The following is a 22,145-nucleotide window of genomic DNA, read 5'->3' as shown; positions in this document are numbered from 1 at the left end:
ACTTGTTCAACTTTTCGTTTTTAATATCGAAAATTATGTGCAATAAATGATACATGATGAATTTATGACATTTTCGTCGAATAAAAGTTAGTCATATTCTATATATCTTCCTATCATTAATATTCTTTTGTACATATCTGTAAATTAACAAGAGACAATCTTTTCGTCAAAGCAATACTTTAAAAGAAACAACAGAAAATTATCTATTAAGATTAAAAATTCAAACTAGTGTATTGATAAGCAAGAATTTCAATTGGTTAATTATATGAACAATATCTCTAAAAAATAACAAATTTATTAACCTACTAATTTTTTCTAGGCACGAGCGATTGTCCGTCATTATGATCAAAAATCCAGACACCTATTATATAGTATTTGCTAACGTTCGTGTTCAGACTACATATTGGAGATTGATTACGAATTGAACATTATTAGAATTCAACGAATCAGATAAGTTTAATTTTTTAATCTGTTTCGTTCGGATTGGTCAAATTCTAATCTTCAATTTGCAATCCTCAATCTCCAAAGCGTAGTCTGATACATTTAACGTACGTTCGGATCTTTCGTTTCGTGCACGATTTCTTATTCGAACAATAAACTTATGAAATCAGGAGGACGCGTCGAGGACAATCTCGACGATTGTGACGTACAATCATTCGTCGACCATCAGTTCAAAGTGTACGGCACCCTTTTTTTCGGATCTATATGAACTGTATTTGATATTCTTCGCCCATGCCCGGCACTCTACGTTGATGATCTGATTCCCTACAAAAGAAAAGTTTGATTTGAAATAAAACTTGTAGAATACTCATGGATTATATTTTAAATTTTGACAAATTCGGAATATTTTATTAAAGAAAATTTTTTATATAGAAACTTTAATAAAATTGTTACTTTGAATACGGAATAGCGTGACGTTTTGGGCATTCAATTTTCTCGTCGAACTAATTGAGACACGACCTGATGATTTTCGAATACATAATAGCTGGTCTATAATAAATTTTACATTTTATCACAATTTTAAAGTTATTTATATCTATTAAATATAACAAACTAAAGAATATTTGTCATTGTATATTTTTACTTTCAAAACATGCATAAAACACATGGTCTATTTTTAACATCTGTTAAACCTTTAAATAAATATAAATTTAATAATTTATTAAGTTATAACAATATATTTTATCAGTTTGTATATTATATTAATAAAAATCATAAATTAAGTCTAGATGTAAGCACAATATATATAGGACAAAATGTAAGATTTATATAAAATAACACGTAAAATCTTTAATATTATTTACTATATATACAATGTATATATTGTTGCAATCTTCGCGAATAGTTTACATATCTAAAAAGGAATATAAAATTTACGAAAGATTAGCAAAATAGGATGAGATTAAATCACAAGTGCAGCTTTGAATATGAGCATACAGGCCGATGACACACACCTTTCGACGACCGATTCGTGCTGCAACACACCGGCTTTTACCGGTTTCATCTGGAGTGCGTCATTTGTTTACGAGTCACATGAACCAGTCAATGATGGCAGTTTCAATAAAAATTGTGTATCCATACATGATAAGTGTTTTAATTGCATATCTCGTTGTATACATTGAATAAGACCATAGCATGAAAGATTCAGATAATTTTAACTGTCATTTGAGGCTTTTAGAAATTTTAACGTTACAAGAACGATAATAAAAGCTTCAAGTTGCTGTATATAGTTATATAGTTCTTTGAAATATATATTATTAACAAATTTATTTTATAATATTATTAATATAAAAATTAAATATTATTTATTATATGAAAAAATTTAAAGCTATACTGTGATTTGGGATTTTTTGCATTCTTGCAATATTCTTTTGAGATAAACATTCTCGTTTTTTATTCTTGTCATATCAGGTAGTATTTGATGTTAGTTATTTGATTAACCTACTTCGTGGCCGAAGAAAATGGACGGCGACGACTGGACTTAAATATCCGGGAGTATTTTCGTATGGATAATAGAATCCTGGGAAGCCGTGTCCCTTAGGGTAGTAATTCAATTCGCCGATACTTTCCCGGTCATGAGGATCCTCTCCTTTGCAAGATACCCATACGGTATTTAGCTATAATATAAAAAAAAATGAATTGCATATTACTTAGTGAGTTTTTGATAGTAAAATTTTATTTAAAATTACGTAATAACAAATAATTCTCAAAGTTATGGTTAAACAAAAGTTGACTGAAATTTTCATTTAAAATTCCTTAAATATTTTTTTAAAGATATTTTAGAATTATTACTAAACATACATGTATGTTGAAACTTGTCTGATAAAAATTAAATTTTATTTTAAATTAGTGCCTAATTATACTTTTTGCATACCAGAGGAACGTATTCTTTATTATTTTTATATTTGCATAAGCTTCTGCTGTTATGCAATGTTTGTAAAATATTTGATACAAGGTGCCGATAATATTACATGTATATAACATTTATATCGTATATAAGAATTGTTATCACAATGTCAGTAAAGAACGAAGAGATTGAGTGAAAGATAATCGAGTGATCTTCATTCAATTTGCAGTTATATTCCATATGGATCAAACGTATCTTACGTACATGTACATAAATGTACACAATTAACACAGGTTTACAACCTTTATCCTTGTTTGGCTGAATAAACAGATAATACATCTACTATAAGAAGACTAATCGACAACAATTAGATAAAAATGAATTGATATTATCATGACTTTATTGAACGTTAGATTCTTTCGTTAGATTCTTTTTTCATTCTATTACCAAGTTTAAAAAACAATTTCAAATAAAATCCTTCGTTCTTTATTTTAATTCCTAACTATTAAATTTCTTAATTTTTATAGGTTCTCTCGGATCTAGGAATAAACGAGAATTCATAGACTATATAACGCACAAATACGCGTTGCGAAACTAAACGCTGAATTTTCTTTCCGATCTTCGTTCAACCCAGATTTAGTTTATCGACTGATATAATTGACTGACCGACTAACTAACCCATGAAGCGTCGACTGACTTTATGTATTTGACTAGACTTTCTGGCATTTCGGACGGCAAATTCTCAGTATCGTTATAATACTCGGGAATCCATCCATATATCTGAAAAATAACATTTTAAACAATTTTTAAACAAGCATAATTACATCGTGGAAACAATAAAAAATTAATATTGTCTCTATTAAACGTATATTTAGCAATCAAAGCATAGATGTAAAACAATATTTCGTCGTGTATGAGTACTATGAAATTTTCATATAAAAAAGTTAAAATTTTGAAAAATTTTTTCTACATAATTTTTAGATGTATTTTCTATTGCTAGTTTATCTTAATTAGTTTAGACAAAATTTAATAAGTCTCAAGATATTAATTTCATTTGAATTATTAATATTCCTGAACATTTAAGATAATTAAGAAAATATCTTTTTAGGGAATAAATACCCTGTTGAGTTTAATGAAAACGCAAGGCGCCGAGTTGTTGAAGCCATATTGTTGATTCGGAGAACATGGTCCCCAATTGTTCACGTCGATCGCACATACATTACCAGACTTTGCTGGCATGGTGTAACTGCAGATCTGTTGGTTTCTACCGCCATTTGGCAAAAGCGACGAATTGATGTAATCTATTCAAGTAACAGAAATATGATTGATTTATACTTAATTTATAATCATAAAGAATGAACAAATTGTGAGAGTCACAATAATGCAATGTGAAAAGAATATACAGGGATCGAAGAGTTCAGTGTTCATGCATTAATTATATACCTAATTTAAGTTAACAAGCATTGCCATTATCGATTGTAAATCGGTGGAAGCCTTATTACTCACTTTCTAAAAATGTGTCCAGACGTTGCGTCCATTTTCGTATTTCGGTCGCGTTTGTTGCGTTGTACCAAACAAGTGATCTCTCATCGGGGTTCTCCGAAATAGGTCGGAATCCCAAGCCTGATGATTGCATTGACAAATGCAATCGAAAAAGTTGAGCAAGTTAAATACGAATTATGTGCACTATAAATAATTATTTCTATTCAATAATATATCGCGGATTCAATGTATATAATCATTTAAATAATACAATTTACTTAAAAATTTTGCAATTTAATTATAAAATCGGTTACTCTGTTGATAATTTAATTAATTAATTACTTGTTACATAAAATTAGTTTATTCATTATTTTTTCTTATATTTCCACAATGCATATAATGTATAATAAATGTTCAATTAACGTTGACATTGTATAAGTCTATATAAAGATTTTTTATAAAATGACAGACATCATTAATTTTGTTGTTATTATATAAAGATTCCTTTAAAAAAGAATGAGCAACTCAGTGTTTATTTGTATTAGTCTTTGTTAATTTTTATAAAAAATATTTAACGTTTTTCAATGAATGTATGCTTGTTTATAAAAGCGCATGAAAAGTGCATGAAAGTGTTATCGTATCTATGTATATAATAATTAATATAATATAATAATAATATGTACATGTATAATAATATAAATCATGACAAATCATAACAACAAATCAATATTACATTTATAGCAACACAACTGATTTTATATTTTATACGTTTTCTAAGCAATTGTAAAACATTAGATACATTTAGGAAACATATACATATACAATAAAATGTATATAAATTAATATGTTTTACTTGGACATATTTTACTACTGTTAAAGTTTCTGAAAAAGTAATATTATGTTCAGCATCACCAAAAAGAAACGTATAAATTTATTTGTCAAGAATATTATTTTCAAAAAAGTGATATATGTATATTATATATAAATAAGAAATGACCAAATTTTGTTTTACAAAATACTTTTTTTAGACACGATTGGAGCGAATAATCTCTACAATCTCTGCAAAATCTTACCTGGATTAGTACCTATGAGGCTGCTACTTAAAGTCCACTTGGGTTTCTCGTAACTCAACGTAGCGAGCATGCCTTTCATGCAAATGGTGAAGAGTATCGCCAGTCCGGCGTAGAAGCAAGCGTAGAAGATAAGAGTCATGCCTAAAGAAAAAAAAACCGTGGGAGAAGATTATTAATCTATTGTCTTCTATAAGTTTGCGTATATATTCTGTACAAAAACACTTCTAATTATGCTACTAACTATACTTCTAGGTCTATTACGTAAAAGTGTATAATAAACTAAACAAACAAACGGATTAATATGAATAGATGAACTTAAAAATATCCTTATAAAACGAGATAGATTTTTGAAAGGTTTAGCAATCTCTTGGCAAATTAAAAAAGAAACAATGTGCAAAGCATGCGAAATTTTTTTATTCAAAAAGTTGAACTCTTAGTTTTGATATATTTTCGCAATTTTATGAGAAAGAGGGAAGAAGAAGGAGAGTAGAATAGAGTTTTATCACGCTATTTATACTCATTGACGCATTTCGGTGTCGTTGCGTGATCCAAATATTCATCGCGCGTGAATACAAACGTGCCGAAAAAAAATCATAGCGCGAGTAGTTGATGCATGAGCGCGTATCTTCCTCTCTTCCTATATACAAATATACACACATTTTCTTTTTTCCTTTAGACGGATCTAAACTCGCAATTTGGCGTCACGACCTACCTCGGTCACACTTCACTTATGCAACCGCGTAGATGCGAAAATTTTCGTCATTTCGTTGATCGAACGGAAAATATTTAAAGCATAGGGCATCGTGCCAGCGCACGCTCTAAATATAGATTCTTTTTCAGAAGCAATGCGAGTCGCTGCAATGAGCGGCCAACTGCCGCACCATACTATTAACTTGAAAAAAAGTTGGAATATTTCTTTGAAAATTAAAGTGTTCCGTAAACACTTGAACCAATACAGCACTTGCATATTTTATATACATATATATTTCAATATGTTCAAAAGTTTATTCATTTTATTCGATGTAGCTTGATTTGCATTTGCAAGATGACACCTATCTTGAAGAAGAAGATTCGTTTAAATCTGCTCAGTCAGTTAAATGTAACTCAGTCAGTTTGTTGCTTTTCTCTATCAATCAAATTAATAGAGGCACAATAATAATTCTTATCATCTCTACGAAAGCCCCAGTTGGCTAGCATAAAGACGACTGTGATGAAGATTTATTCTCGACTGAGCATTAGAAAGAGATCGGATAAGCACTTAAAATAATTGATAATGCAACCTATAATAAATCGATCCATTTTACAAGGTTTAATTTAATCATAATGCAGCAAGACTATGACTATATGACACATAAAGTGTTACAACAGTTTGATCTGACATCAAAAGTTTAGAAAATTTGTGATAGAAATATAAATCTTGAGAGCATCTAACAAGAAGAATAAGAAATTTAATAATCATTTTAATGTATAACGACTATTATTGTTTTTTTGTCTTACAAACGTAAATATTTATTACTAAGAAATGGTGTAAAAGTTATTTTGAAATATCTCAGTGAGAAAGGAATGTTCCTAACGAAATTGACGTTTAATCACGAGTATCTATGGTACACGATGTCTGCTATTATATGTCTCTGAAATTGAGGCGACTTTCAAGTAAGCGCTTATCGAGCTACTCTCTTATCATATCTCCCTCAAGGTGTCGACGTTAAGCGCTTTAGCTTAGATTTCTCGAATCGTTCCTGATAACTTTTTCATCGCGTCATTATTTTCATCCGCATCATGAACAATCGCGCAGCGCGATACATTAGAGTCATAACAACATGCGCTACGTGCAAGTACATACATGATACTCGAAACGACAGTTTTTTTTGTTACCTATAACATAATATACATATTCCGTGTAAGTTTTAATGTATGGGTAGCTTGCTTTAAAAAAAATTACTAAAATGATAATCAACGGCTAAAGACGAGCAATTCAAGGTGTTAAAAACTTTATTCTTCAATTTTCTAACATAAAACGTAATGAAAAATTACTAAATATGCGTTGCATATAGTGCGGCAATAAAAGTAGATTTATTTTGAAACTGTCTGCAATTATTAATTATTTAATAATTCTACCAATGTAAATTAATTTTAATCTCACAGTCAAATTAACTTACTTTTTATGTTTTTTCATCTCTCTAGAATAAGGTAAAGAATAAATTAAACTTAAAATTAAAATTAATCTACATTGACAAAAATAAACTTAAAGGTTTCAAACTATCTAATAAAATAAAATATTTTATATCATGCTGAGATATAGGTAGTGTGCGGATTAAAATCATAATAAACCATATTTCGATAAAATTTGTGTGTGCGTTAGATTAATTTTGAAAGTCACTGTGTTTGAAAAATAAAATTTTAAAGATATACAATACAACATTTTTTAAAAATATGGTAGGCTATTTGGCTATTGTTTTTTGTACTATTTTACTTTAAAGATATTTTACATAAAACGCTTAAATAGAACTATGAGCTGCAAAAAATATTAAATTATAATCAAAATAAGTACTGCACGTTTTTGAATAAAGATGGAAAGAGAAGAATTTTGAAGAATTAATTAACGAAGACATTTAAATATTACGAAAAAGCACGATATATATATGTATACGAGTACTCTCTCTCTCTCTCTCTCTCTCTCTTATATCTTTTTCTGTTAATTTTTTTCCCAATGGAATCTTCTACAAAACAGTTTTAAATGCGTAAAGAAAATGTGTTTTCTATTTATCACTATATACTGGTACACTAGAGCCACAGTGGTGTCTGCGCTGTCCATAGCTTCAGAATTTCCTTTTGGTAAACCGAAAGCAAAGTCGTCCGTAAGATCGGAAATACTGAATTGGTAAAACATATTTTGGAACAGTACACTCGAGTCTGAGAGATAAGGCTGGAAAGCTTCAGATGGGATTTACATAGTGCGGCACGATAATACTCACAGCTGCACGTGATCACTGGCGTTATCATCACCCGGTTGTTGATCTACCACGCGTAATGCCTACGGTCACGATAATTCGCGAGAACCAGGAAATTGTATGGCAGACATCGGTACGCCTTGAGAAGTCGCCTGATATCGGGATTTCCCTCAAGCTGAGCAAATAACATGTATTCTAATTCTTATTATAGCGATTTAAAAAAGTACAAGGAGAATTAATTGAGTTTAAGACGCTCTCTTCTACTATCTGTCACAGAGATAGATGTCTCGTAGATATCATGAAGGTGGATGTACCGTTTGAGCTCTGTTGCGTTTGAATACTTAAAAGGCTCAAGTCAAACGGTAATTTAAAAGATTTAAATCGAACTGACAAATTGCAATAAGAGAGAAAGTAATTTGTAATTGAAAATCGGCAGTTCATACTTCTTATTTCGATTTTGCATTTGCTAGCGAAGTATGAATATGAGTCTTTGCGGAAATATTGCATATGCAAATTACTTCGACTCAGAGATGTTCTTTGACATTGTTCTCCACGCGCGGGACTCTCGGTGTTTTAAATGCCGTACTGTACGCCGTTTGCATGGCGTCGAAATTCAAGAGCGATAAAGTTTTTTCCGCAAAACACCATTTTCTTTTTTATTTGTAGAAAATTCTATTCGATCCTCATTGGTCACACGAGAATTTAGTGACACCGAAGCCGCGTGAGAATTGAATTTGATTAGCGTAAAAATTTACAGGCGGAATTACATGTATACATGTTTACATATATGTACATCCATGTAGCTGGTATCGCGGTAAAGACACAGCAGCACACTTGCTAATTTATGACTCGTCGCATATGTGCGGTTATGCAAATTTTTCAAGATCTTTATGAATCAGATATTCTAGCAAAATGATAATTTGACGCATGTCAAACTACTCTTATTGTTAGTTAAGACCAATATAATTTTTACAGTAAATTATCATTTAATTAATAAATATATTAGAACAAAATCAAAATACTATATTTAAAAAAAGAACATATCTATTTTATAATCATTTCTCCATTCTGTCGTACCTTAATATGTCAGTCAATAGTTTTTTAATAGTTATTAGAATATATCATGAAGTTTAAATATATGTGTTTCCTTAAAAAAAGATTCATTCGTCGTGAAACACCTGTTGAGCATCATTGTCGACCTCGTGCTAATCCACATTGCGTTATACATATGTCCGTGAGGTAAAGGGATCGAATAGTCAGAAATCTGGAAAACGATTTTTCTGCACGCCTGACATGTATGTACATACATTTGCATTAAAGTTCAGTCAATCAAACTATTTGAGATGATAAAGAAGTACGTTTCATGTATAAAGAAGCACATTCCAATCATGCGTAAATAGAGCGACCGTCGGATTCTATAGCTGTCGATAATGCGGTCGCGGTATTCGATCGAGACATAAGAAAACACGTGTATTTCTCGTGAACACGCTGCTCGGCGACTGGTTCCTCCTGTGCAGGAGGAAAAGAATGACATGATGACGTCAGTTTAGTGAAAAAAAGACGATATTCGTGATAACACGAATTATCTTGTCATGGATCTTATCGTCGGGAAACGACATTTTCCTGGCGAATGACATTGACGGTGCATGCCGTTGTGTAACTTGTAAATTATAAATGTTATTATACTTATCATTTCTTTCAGTTTGACGAACAAAATGTTTTCTTTTGTTGAAATATTTATGTATTCAGACGTAAAGATTTTCTTTAAGGCAAAGAGAGAGAGAGAGAGAGAGAGAGAGAGAGAGAGAGAGAGAGGAGAGGAGAGCAGAGGAGACGGTTCTCAAAGAAAAATACTTAAATAGAATGTTATTTTTTATCTTACATTTTTGAATAACGGCTATTTGACAAATCGCATGTTTTCTGCTTCTGTTGAAATATTTATGTATATGATAAACGTATTATGTAAAGGTTTTCCTCTACGTAAAACGACGTAAAATCTCAAGGAAAAGTACTTAAATAGAATTTTCATGTTATATTTTTTAAATAACAGTCATTTCAACAAATCGATATCAAGACATTTATGGATTTGTACATAAAGGTTTTCCTCTGGGGAAAAGAATATAAAAACCTCAAGGAAAGGTACTCTTAAATAAAATTGTATTTCTTACATTTTCTAATAACTATACTGTTAAGTGAATAATTATTGAGTTCCGTATTTTTCCTCAATTTTATTTATATTATAAGTGCGTTTATTTATTTCTAAAGTTCTATAGCGTATGTAAATGTTAAATATATCTGTACTATATGCTAAATGCGCGTTTAAAGGCGTATACTTATCGATAAAAGTGAGGTACATGAACACAGACCTTGAGTTTTTATCTTGATCTGTTTACAAGTTTAGCATTCTAAACGTATAATATATCAAAATTCTTAGGAAATAAGATTTGTTATTTCAAGAAACATTGCAATTGCATCATCAAAACTTTACGGTAATTAATGTCAATGTATTACGCAAACCGCGCAAAAAGTAAGATCGGCGAGAATAAGAAATAAAAATTAATGAAATTGAAATTGTTCATAGGAAGGTTGACGTATCATTAAAAACGTACATTAAAAATACAACTGATTTTAAACGTGAAATTAAGCAGGCACACGTGCCGCGTTAATTAATGTCGTCATAATCGTCACTGTAATATATCGATGCGATAAATGCAAATAAATGTACGAACGATCAGAAAACATATAAAAAGCGAATGGCACTTCATATATATCTTTCGACGATTGTTGTATAATACAAAATACGTTTGCGATTAACGTTTCTCTGACCTAAAGCGCGCCACGATCACGTTTCACCGACCTCTACTGTATTCTATTACGCAACATTGCTAAAGAAGACATGTTTGGAATCGATGTTACTAACTCGAGAGCCAAGACTCTATGAGGCCATAATTTACTCGAAATTAATGCCGCATTGATTATAGTCTTCCTCGGATTCAAAAAGTCATTATAAAAAAGTATAATTTAATGCTTATGGAGTTCATTTTTTATAATATAACACGTAACCGGTTATTAATTATAATTAATATACTTTGATTAAGGTAAAAATTTTTAGTTATTAAATGAGCAAGGTATACATATATCATAAGACTGATATTTTTTTTTTCTCTTACCGAAGACTTATTGTTAAAGATGATGTCAAATCTTTTCGTATACTTTCTGGAGGAATGCTGATCTAACTCATTAGCGTATCTGCGAAAGCAATTTACTCAGATGCACCTGGACGCCTTTGGACACATTATTTTTAGCAGTTGGCATGCACGCAATAACATTTGAAACGTTGCCCTAACGAAGGCACAAACGTTAATATAACTTTACATCATTTCCATATTTTTTAATGTTCTTCATTTCATAACTATTTATTATAACTAGTTTTTTATATATTGATATAAAAAAGTTATACATAAATAATTAACTTTTTCAATCTGTATACAATAATTGCAATTTTGTTTATTAACCAAATCTTAATAATCCGTTAATTAATAAATCGTTCTTTCAGCAGAAATTTCAGTTTAGCAAACGGAATTTCTTGCAATTGCAAGAAACCAAATCGAGAAGTAGCTCTCTCTTAAGTAGATAAATCAGCTCTCTCTTGTGTTTTCGGATCTATTCAAATTCAAATTGTAATTGAAAGGAAGACTTCTCGAAGAGAATAACATTGTAAAGACTTTATCAAAGATCGTGTGACGAGTCAAATAAAACTTTCACAAATCGTTCTCTGTGTCGTAAGTTATATCTCTAACAAGAACAACTATCTTGCAAAATGCAATGAAGTTTCCTGACTTTTCTGAGGATATTAAGAAGATTATAAAATCGTGAGAGATGTGAAATCCAAGTGCATTTCATAACATTCAACGAAATCCAACAAATAATATTTATCGTTAAAAAAATATATTTAAGAAAAAATTAATAATATCATTGAGAGAAAGATATTGTCTCTCAGCACACAATAAATTGAATTAACATGGATATGACTGATGAACACAGCTGCGTTCTCAAATACATTCGCTAGTAATAGAATCTTGAGAAAAGCTTCGTCGAACGTTATGACAAAATGTTGTGTATAAAGAAAAAAGGGAAACGTTTTCCGACATCAATTTGCTAAGTACGCGTTCTACTTGTAGCGCGCGATTGACATGATTCATATCTTAAGATTTGGAAGAAAGGCGGCGCGGCGCGCCGGGATGGCCAAATGCCCCCTTCGCTGCTTCGCAGGCTCCTCTCGCTATGTGTTACCATCACCGATACTTATTTCCGGTGCTCTCTCGCACCAGTCGCTGCCAAAACGCGAGGCTCAGGGTCGGCTGCTTCTAAGCAGCCGCCAAGGAGTCTACATAAGACGTTCTCAACATATATATACTTATGCGCATATACACACGTCAAACGTTGGACATTTCACTTTTAATACCTTTAATACTTAAAACCCTTTAATACCTTAATACCTTTTAATACTTTAATATCTTTTAATACTTTAAAACCCTTTAATTCATTATGTCGTAAATAAAAATGAATTATCACGCAACTAGATTAAAAGATTAATTTAGCCAATTAATGAAATTAATTTCTAAGTTTATTATACTTAATGATTAAAATATATTCATTAATCGAAATACTGTAAGAATATAAGATTTTTCTATATGCGTTCAGAAATTACATTTTTTCTCTTCAACCGATTGAAAAGGCATCGTGCTTCGAATATTTTTCGATAATCTGTCGATAACGATAACGTTACGATGCTTTCTCTCGATAATGATAACACTACGATACGTCCGTTTATTACTCATGTTTACACAATCTTTTTGTTCTTAAATTACTATCAAGAGGTATGTCAGACTTATTAGAAATCTGACGTGTAAAAACGTAATATTAAATTAAAACATGGAATTTATATAAAAAAAAAAAGGTTATAATCATAAAAAATTCAACATAATTTATTAAAAATAGATAAAAATTTGAAAAAATTGTTTGAAATTTTTAATAATAAAAAATATGCGATTAAGAATTATGTATGTATTTATAGACAATAACATAAGATATTCGTGTTTAATATTTCTTTAATCAGAAAAGATTGTATTTAAAACTTTTCATCATACAGTTTCACCATACATTTAATGTTATATTTCTGTATCTCATTACCTTTCGTTTTGATGCAATTAAGAAGTAGAATTCAATAGCAGCATGGTATAAGCTTATAGATTGTTTATGTGTGTGAACATAGATACGTGTATATATTTTTAATTATACGTATCATAAACATAGATTTTGTAAAGCCCATATTATTCATTGGAGATTGAGGATTGTGAATTGGAGATTAGAATTCTCTCTTTCTCTCTCTCTCTCTCTCTCTCTCTCTCTCTCTCTCTCTTTCAACTAATTAGAAGGAAACAGATTAAAATCAAAATTATCTGACCAGTCAAATTTTAATCTCATTTCTAATTCACATTCGTAATCTCCAATCTTCAATGCGTAATCTGAAGTAGGGGTTTCGATATTTTGAAAACACAATTTCAGCAACACAAAATTACTAATATGTGTACATGTAGGAAATGGAACATAAAAAAGTACAATTTCAGATAGTCGAGTGACACGATTAAGTACGTGTGACGTCTATAATGACGTTTTACAGACCGAAACAAATGTCATCATGTCGTCTTTTATAACTCTGTTACTCTGTTACTTGGAATGGAGAGAGAGATTGCTGCATATCAATATCCTACATTAAAAGATAATGAGATTAAGAACATCAGTTTTATTTGAACTGAACGTAATCACAAACTCGACTTAGTATTATGCTACAGAAGTACCGTTACATTCTTGATTGACTTACTGTAATTCTTAAGAAATATCGATCGTAAAAGTTGACGAGGATTATAAGATTTCCGACTTAATGGAAAAAAACAGTAATTCTTCTAATTTAATGTCGGCAATAATACGAATATAATTACTGTCTTTCTTGTAATTAAAATTTTTTGTTGTCTACAAAAAAAAAATTTCATATTCTCAGAAACGAAACCTATATTCTTAATGTCTATTCAATTTTAGTGTTAAATAATGCATTAGTATTCTACTTTTAAATTTAAATCGATGTTAATCAAATAAACTTCTTTCTTAATATTAAAATGTTCTCCAAAATTTATCGAAAAAAAACATAAAAATTCTCGAATCTTGATATTAGAATGCAAACTAATAAATATTAATCTGAAATAGTTATGTAAGAAGAAGTTAGCATTGCCAGATAGCACCAATTTTAATTTTACATGTGAAATCTATCATTATAATTTATATTTGCATAAAATAAAAGTAATAATGCTATTTTAAATTTGAAAAAAAAAACATATCCGAGAGGAAAAGCCGTTCCACCTGCGCTTTAAATATTTACGCCTGTTTTCAAAGTGCTCATTTTAATAAATTTTAAATCTAACTTTTTATTTTTAAACAATTTATAGAAATAATACTTTATTAAAATTTTCTACTTTTTTTTATAATGTCAATCTTTATAAAAACGCAAGTACCGATCGTGTCAAAGTAATTTTCAAAAAACTGTAATGTAAAGTAGCACGAAAAATTTTTTTAGTAATACCTCTCAATTTTTTTACGGAATTCTAATATTAATACCATTACACACACAATGCTTTGACATCATTATTCGAGTAATAATGTAGAACTTTTAAGTTTTATTTTCATATATCGAATAGTAATTATAGTGCTGATTCGTCTTCAACTGTTTGAATATCTGTCTAAAGTGTTTCACGAAGTTCTAATATTAACATAATACTTCAATATATCCATTTTCCAAGTAATAACGAGTGGAACTTTTTAAGTTACTTTTTATACATTCAATCGTGAATAGTGTATTCGATAGTATAATATAATAATGTTTCACACTGTATCATTCAATTTTCAAATAATAACGAGTAGAGAACTTTAAAAGTTCTTCCTTTTTGTATATCCATCCAATCGTGCAACTAAAAGTCTTCAACTGTTTTGACTATCTGGGTGTTTAAATATACAAAATATTCGGAATGACTTACCCCATTTTTTAGGCGGATGACCGCAGTACGTCCCCTCCTGTGGATTGTAGATGCCATCGCGAATGATCTCCCAGCGAGTTCTGGTATCGGGTACTCGCATGTAATCGAACTCGTAAGTACCATTTTGCACTTGCTTGCCGCGCACACTCATCACGACGAATGCTATCGACTGCTCTTTGATCGGTCAATCGGCAGGTAGGCTGCGAGGTGTCGTAGGCAGGTCGGTCTTGTCAACCTTCACGCGCCGAGCAACTCATGCGGACTGATACGCGGAGATAGCGGGAAACGCAACGCGACCGTACCGGTCTTCGCACTTTGCCTGAACTGGGAGAGCCTCGCTTGTGGTTAGCGATACGTAGGTAGCGAGCATGCGGGCGAACGAGCGAGCGAACGGGTGAAAAACGAGCGACTGCCTCGTGGAGGGGCAAGACGATCGCGCAAGCATGATCTCTTAGACACGCTACGTGCCGATCTGGCTTGTCGAGTTTGGCGCGGTGAAATGATTTTATACAAATTTACAAAAAGGAAAAATATATACAATAATAATACAAGGATCGAAACGCTTGACATTATCGCGTCACAAATATCATTTGTCTTTTATGCAATTGTTACAGAAATAGTTATTGACGATAAAAGTGTTTATACTGCCTTCTGACTTTCTAATTTTTCTTCATTTAATTTTATATTGGAGAACATTTTTATCTTTTCCATTGATTTTAAGAAATATGAGAGAGAGAGAGATTATATTCATATAAATTTCGAAATAACTCTCGAACGTAAACTCGATGACTGTTATTTAAAAACTATATAGTATCTTTTTGTTTAATTAAATTCTTTTAATAATCTTTTGAATGTTTAAATTACTTTTATTATTTGCAAAATTAAAAGCAAAAGTGATGCACTTTCAATAATTTCCAATTATTTAATTCTTTGAATACACACAAAATTCCTCAACTAATATTTTAATTTTTATTATTAAAAATCATTTAAAATGCATAAATAAAAGACTAATCGTACTACATATATGTACATACATACATACATACATACATACATATTACATGCATTCTTTTAGGCTTGTATTGGCTTCAGATTGAATTTTATAGTTAGTCTAGACAAATTAATTATTTTATTTCTTATTTAATTTATTTTATTCATTTATTTTGCCCAGAACAATTTTGGTTTAGAGAAAAATAATTAATTAAGAAGAAATAAATTTTAGAATTAAAAAATTTGTAACAAGAATTATCAATTATTCCATTTAACTTGAAGAGGTTTAAGGTTACTTTTCGCTGTGTTCAATATTGTAAAATAAAAGATTATTAATTCATATCTTCACTATTTTATACCTAGTATAAGTTATACATAAATATGACTTTGGGAATACATAAATAAATAAAATGTCCAGATCTTAAACAGATATTTGTTTTTATACACATATATTTCAAATATAATTTTGTAAAATTACTCAGACTTGACCCCATATCCTTTCTAATATATATATCAAAAATTTGAAATCTTATGATTATTTAAACTTTGAAACAGTTGAAACTTTCGTCGTCATAAACTAATTATTTATTCGGAAAGATCGAGTTTAAATAAAAAATTTTGAGTAATATATTTTTATCTTCATCAATTCTATACAATTATGTGTAATATTCATGCAGAATATAAACATTTTGGAATATACTTATATTTGCAATTTGAATTCATCTGTAACTTTTCTTCAATTCTGTAACTCGAAATCTATCGACAAGAAGTAAATTACGATTCTCGAAATATCGATATGATCGAAGCAGTTAAGTCAATTTAACCAGAGAGAAAACTAACACGAGAGAGAAGATTACGACCTTTTGCATGTTACCGATGTTACAATACTTTAAAATGCCCTCGTGCACTAACGCCCCCTGAAGAAGTGGATGTAACTATATAGCAATATTCACTTTTCTGCACTGTGGGTATGCAATTTGTGATGCGTGTCCATATTACATCCTCCAACTATCGCGACTGCTTTATTCACGAAAGATTGTACATTCGAAAATCATGTTTTTTCTCAGATTACGGATATTTCCGGCGAGTAACAGTGTTCGATTTTGTTCCATGTTATGTATATCGTTTGGTTCTATTCTATATGCTATATGTATGTATACAAAATATAATGATAAATTTAAGTTATCTTTCCTTACGTGGCGTTTAAATAATTATGCAAAAAATATAACGATTTTATTAATGAATTCGGTCTCGAGACCGCGCGGGCGGAATTAACGTGCCTTTTAAATAAGAGACAAAAATCTATGTACAATAGTTTACCAATTTTATTAATTAGTAAATTAAGAATCCCGCTTCCGTACGTGGCGATTACATAATTACGCGAAAAGTTTGACAATTTATTAATTAGTATTATTTTATTATTATCTGTTGTAAATTAAGCAAACTAAAGATTTCTAAAAAAGCAGTGTCTTTTCTTTGAAGACTCGCAGGAAGCGCATATGCGTGCGATCTATTATTATTTTTTGTAAATTAAGAAAATCAAAATTTCTAAAAAAGCAACTTTCTATACACTCCAAATACAAGTGTGTAAATGTGTAGTCACATTTTACGCATTTATACGCGTGTTATATTACTTATATTCTTACACATTTTATCTGCATTTTAATGCATATTTTTTACACGTTTGCACATATTGTAAAATTAACCGTGTAAAAATATGCATTTAACTGTGTAAAACACAGATAAAATGTGTAAAAATGTTACTACAGATTTACACACTTGGATTTGGAATGTACCGTCAAAAACTTGCAGGAGGCATACATGCGCGCGTTTTATTAATAATTAAAATGAGTAAAATAATTAATAAGTAAATTTTACAGTAACGTATGCGCTTCAAAAAATGTCAATAAAACGGATAATCGCTAAAATATTTAACACGGCAAAAAATTTCTCAAATAAAACTAAATATTAATATATATAAACATATACAAAAGTATAAAATTATATATGATTATATATAATTTAATGCGAAATATATCCATTCATATCCATATACGCTCCTTTTCTTAAAATTATTGTTTGATGACAAGAAAAATGATAATAATAATAAGAAGAAATAAACATGAAAAACAATTAAAAAAATAATTTTACAAAGGAAAGTAACATATAAATATATAAATATAAATATATATGGACATATATAATATAAATATATATGGACACATTTTGCATATAATTATGTATAATTATATATTTTTATATGTTTTTATATAAAAATTATTTCGCGGGAGTTTTAATAATAAAATATATTTTGTTTGATATATTATACATCAAAACATTTTTGAAATGTAAATACTCGATTGTATTATAATAATAACATAGACATTTCGATTAAATACCACTGTGACTACAGAAAAACTTAATTAACGTTTTTGTACGAAATTATGATTTAAGACAGAAAAGACGCTCAATTATGCTAATTACGGCCATTTAACTATGCACTCACAGCATTTTGAAAAAAGTAAATTACAATTGCAACGCATGGTCAAACACGATGTGGTCAATCGCAAAGTGACCAACCGCAATGTGGCCAATTGCAAAGTAATCTTATTATTAATTTACGAAGACGTTCGCGAGCCCAGGCACGTCATCGTTTAAACAGGCACGAAAAATTAAAAAATGTAATTATAAATTTACGAAGACATTCGCGTGCCCCGGCAAGTGGTCCGTTTAAATGGACGCGAGAAATCTGATAATCTTATTATTAATTATCAAACACGTTTACAAACCCGGCACGTGACCGTTTAAATAGACGCAAGAAATTTAAATATCTTAATATTAATTATTAAACACGTTCGCAAGCCCGGCACGTGGTCGTTTAAATGGACGCGAGAAATCTGACAATCTTATTATTAATTATCAAACACGTTTACAAACCCGGCACGTGACCGTTTAAATAGACGCGAGATATTTAAATACCTTATTATTAATTATTAAACACGTTCGCAAGCTTGGCACGTGGACGTTTAAATGGACGCGAGAAATTTAAATACCTTATTATTAATTATCAAACACTTTCACAAACCCGGCACGTGACCGTTTAAATAGACGCGAGAAATTTAAATATCTTATTACTAATTATTAAACACGTTCGCAAGCTTGGCACGTGGTAGTTTAAATGGACGCGAGAAATTTAAATATCTTATTACCAATTATTAAACACGTTCGCAAGCTTGGCATGTGAACGTTTAAATGGACGCGAGAAATTTAACAATCTTATTGTTAATTATAAAACACTTTCACAAGCCCGGCTCGTGGTCGTTTAAATGGACGCGAGAAATCTGATAATCTTATTATTAATTATCAAATACGTTTGCAAACCCGGCACGTGACCGTTTAAATGAACGCGAGAAATCTGATAATCTTATTAATTATCAAACACGTTTACAAACCCGGCACGTGGTCGTTTAAATGGACGCGATAAATTTAAATATTTTATTGTTAATTATTAAACACGTTCGCAAGCTTGGCACGCGGACGTTTAAATGGACGCGAGAAAGTTAAATACCTTATTATTAATTATTAAACACGTTTTCACAAGCCCGGCACGTGGTCGTTTAAATAGACGCGAGAAATCTGACAATCTTATTATTAATTATCAAACAAGCCTGGCAAGTGATCGTTTAAATAGGCGCAAGAAATTTAACAATCTTATTTTTAATTAACAAAGACTATCGCAAGCTTAAAAACGTGATCGTTTAATTAGGGGCAGATTTTACAATTTTATATTTAGTTATCAAAACTATTGCGAGACCCAGCACGTGGTCGATTAAATAGGCGCGTGGAATTTAATAATCTTATTTTTAATTATAAAAACCATCGTTAAACCCGGCACGTGGTCGCTTAAATAGGCGCAAAAAATTTATTAATCTTATTATTAGTTAAGTTAACAAATACGATTGCGAGCTCCGGCATGTTTTCGTTTAAATAGGTTCGAAAATGTTAACAATGAGGTACGCACGTATGCCTTTCACGAGTCTTCGACGGTAGGAAATTGCTTTTTCAGAAATTTTAATTTATAAGAAATAATAAAATGCACGCCATGTATGCCTCTTGCGAATTTTCGATTGTAGAAAGTTACTTTTGTAAAAATTTTTAGTTATTTTTAACCGTAAATGTTCAAAATTTTTTAGCTCGAAAATTAATTTGTACATACAAAGATTTGTTTTCGCAAACGCTATTTGGACTTTTTACTCGCGCTTTTACACGATATCTCATTGTATTTGACAAATTATCTTTCCGTTGGTTTGTTTAGTTTTGTTATTTTATTATTGTAGATTTTCCTTCAATCTTTAATAAGATTGAACGAATTCCCTGTAGCCCCTTCACGCATTTAAAGCGTCCTTCGTAAGCTCTTCCGCAGTGCCACCTCCTACTAACACGGGTACTTTAAATTTATATTTTATTCACTGAAAGAAATATGTGTTAGACACCACACAAAATTATTCTCATGCGTCACATGCATTTATAAATATGAATTTAAGCATGCAATATACACGACCGTATTTAAAAGAAAACTATCCATGCTATTCGCAGATTTGCCAGAGATAAAAAAAAGAAATTTTCCTTCTCTTGCCGACTGATGACAGCCAGCGGATAAGCGTATAAGTAATTTTACGCTTTTTGAAACAATGGGCGAAACGCGTCACGAAGGGCTATTGTACTAATTAAATTAATAAAAAAATGAATTTAATATTTACTAAAATATTTACTTTGTCTCTATTTTATGCACGTAATGATACGCGCGTTCAAAAAGTAAAAAGATAACAATTAATAAAAATTTTCTATTACTCTATCATTGTCTAACACTTTTTGCGAGCGTATGATTTCTTCTCCCTCTATGTTAAGTTTAAAAATTTTTTTTAATTTTAGATGTACACACAATTTGTGCAAAATTTCCGTTTTGTCGTGGAACAAAATACTTCCGAATGTCAATAATCAATCGCGTCAACAATCAATTCATTTCGATCAACTTTTTATGTTCAAATTCTTGTAATTATTATATATAATTACAAGATATCATATTCATGCAATTATTATATATAATTTTGAACGTAATAGTATAATATGCCTTTAAATGTGAAATAATAGAGCAGACAACAATATTGAATTGTATCAAAGAGCATGGAAAAGTATAACTAAAACGAATAAATTATATAATAGTTAAAATAGAAATTCAACATTCATTATTTTACGACATTTTTGGTAATATAGAAATTCTCGAGTCTCTAGAAATTTTCTATCCAAGCCAGTAAATTTTATAATAATAAATATATTTAAAAAATTCTATGATAAGTAAAATATTGCTGTAACAATAATCGATCCACCAGAGTCGTGCAGCGACAAAATCAAATAACACGCAACACGACTTGTTGTCGATAGAAATGAATAGATTATATATTTTATGTATCTCTCAATGCTGAAATCTATTCTTATGATAAGAAACAAGTATATTATTAATTGTTACTTACCTATATCGTTGTACTCAGGTCACGATCGTCCTTCCTCGGATCTCGCTTGTCCTTCGACGAACTACGATCAATCTCCGTCGCCTCCGTCTGATGACCGATGACCTCGGTCTTCATGCTCTGATTGACGAATGTAGGCTCGATGAGAATTCGATGCCTCGATTGGACTTTGGCTGAACGCGCGCACTTATTATTTTACGCACTTAATTATACACTATGCGTATTGTTGCTGAACGCGCACTCGCTATATGTGTACTGCCGAATACGCATTCATTGTGCGTGCTGCTCGAATACTTGATCGATAGAGTTCGATTTAATTTCGAATTAAAGCTCGCGACGCCGGACACGCGCTCCGCAGTACCATCCACACGCCGTGCCAAGTCCCTACTACTGAGCGCCCCGCACCCCGCTAGCGCGCCGCGGTAGCCGTCGAGCCGCCGAGCCCGGTCTCCCCACTCTCCGCACGCGCATGCGCGCGCCGCTCAGCCTGCGGCTCGTAGCTCGCTTCGCCGCGGGAAATAATACCGCGACATTAATTCTTTTGTATTAAATTTTGAAGGGAATAATCACGCACGAAATTAAGCATATCATATATTGTACTGCGTGCTCTTCGAAAATAACGAGTATACCGACGACAATACCGTAGAAACACAGTTCGATCCACATATTACTTATTATATGTATCA

At 30.8% G+C, this 22,145-nt stretch overlaps 1 protein-coding gene and 1 long non-coding RNA gene across 2 annotated transcripts; one reads left to right on the top strand and one right to left on the bottom strand.

Moving 5' to 3' along the window:
• Nucleotides 1-15,326, bottom strand: LOC105459034 (sodium/potassium-transporting ATPase subunit beta-2-like). Its single transcript, XM_011704704.1, has 7 exons — nt 14,942-15,326; nt 4,903-5,043; nt 3,854-3,970; nt 3,467-3,648; nt 3,026-3,127; nt 1,946-2,117; nt 1-765 (listed from the first exon to the last, which is right to left on the bottom strand). Exons 1-7 carry the CDS (start codon nt 15,090-15,092, stop codon nt 653-655), a joined length of 978 nt encoding a protein of 325 aa, XP_011703006.1. The 5' UTR covers nt 15,093-15,326; the 3' UTR covers nt 1-652.
• A 1,407-nt stretch (nt 15,327-16,733) lies between these two features.
• On the top strand, nt 16,734-20,786 carry LOC105459033. Its single transcript, XR_975618.1, has 4 exons — nt 16,734-16,899; nt 16,999-17,081; nt 20,269-20,375; nt 20,528-20,786. It is a non-coding gene; the product is annotated as an uncharacterized LOC105459033 (long non-coding RNA).
• Nucleotides 20,787-22,145: the final 1,359 nt, after the last annotated feature.

Source organism: Wasmannia auropunctata, unplaced genomic scaffold (assembly GCF_000956235.1).
Source record: "Wasmannia auropunctata unplaced genomic scaffold, wasmannia.A_1.0 LD334221.1, whole genome shotgun sequence".
Lineage (NCBI taxonomy): Eukaryota > Metazoa > Arthropoda > Insecta > Hymenoptera > Formicidae > Wasmannia > Wasmannia auropunctata.
The sequence above is the reverse complement of the archived record's forward strand: the minus strand, read 5'-3'. Positions and strand labels throughout refer to the sequence as shown.

Bases quoted from the DNA above. Each gene is read 5' to 3' on its own strand.
- LOC105459034 (XM_011704704.1), bottom strand. From the start codon at position 15,092: ATGAGTGTGCGCGGCAAGCAAGTGCAAAATGGTACTTACGAGTTCGAT. The intron at 5,044-14,941 runs GTAAGTCATTCC...TTTTTTCTTTAG, and splicing joins TCATCCGCCTAAAAAATGGG to GCATGACTCTTATCTTCTAC. The intron at 2,118-3,025 runs GTTAGTTAGTCG...TTTATATTATAG, and splicing joins AGTCAGTCGACGCTTCATGG to CTAAATACCGTATGGGTATC.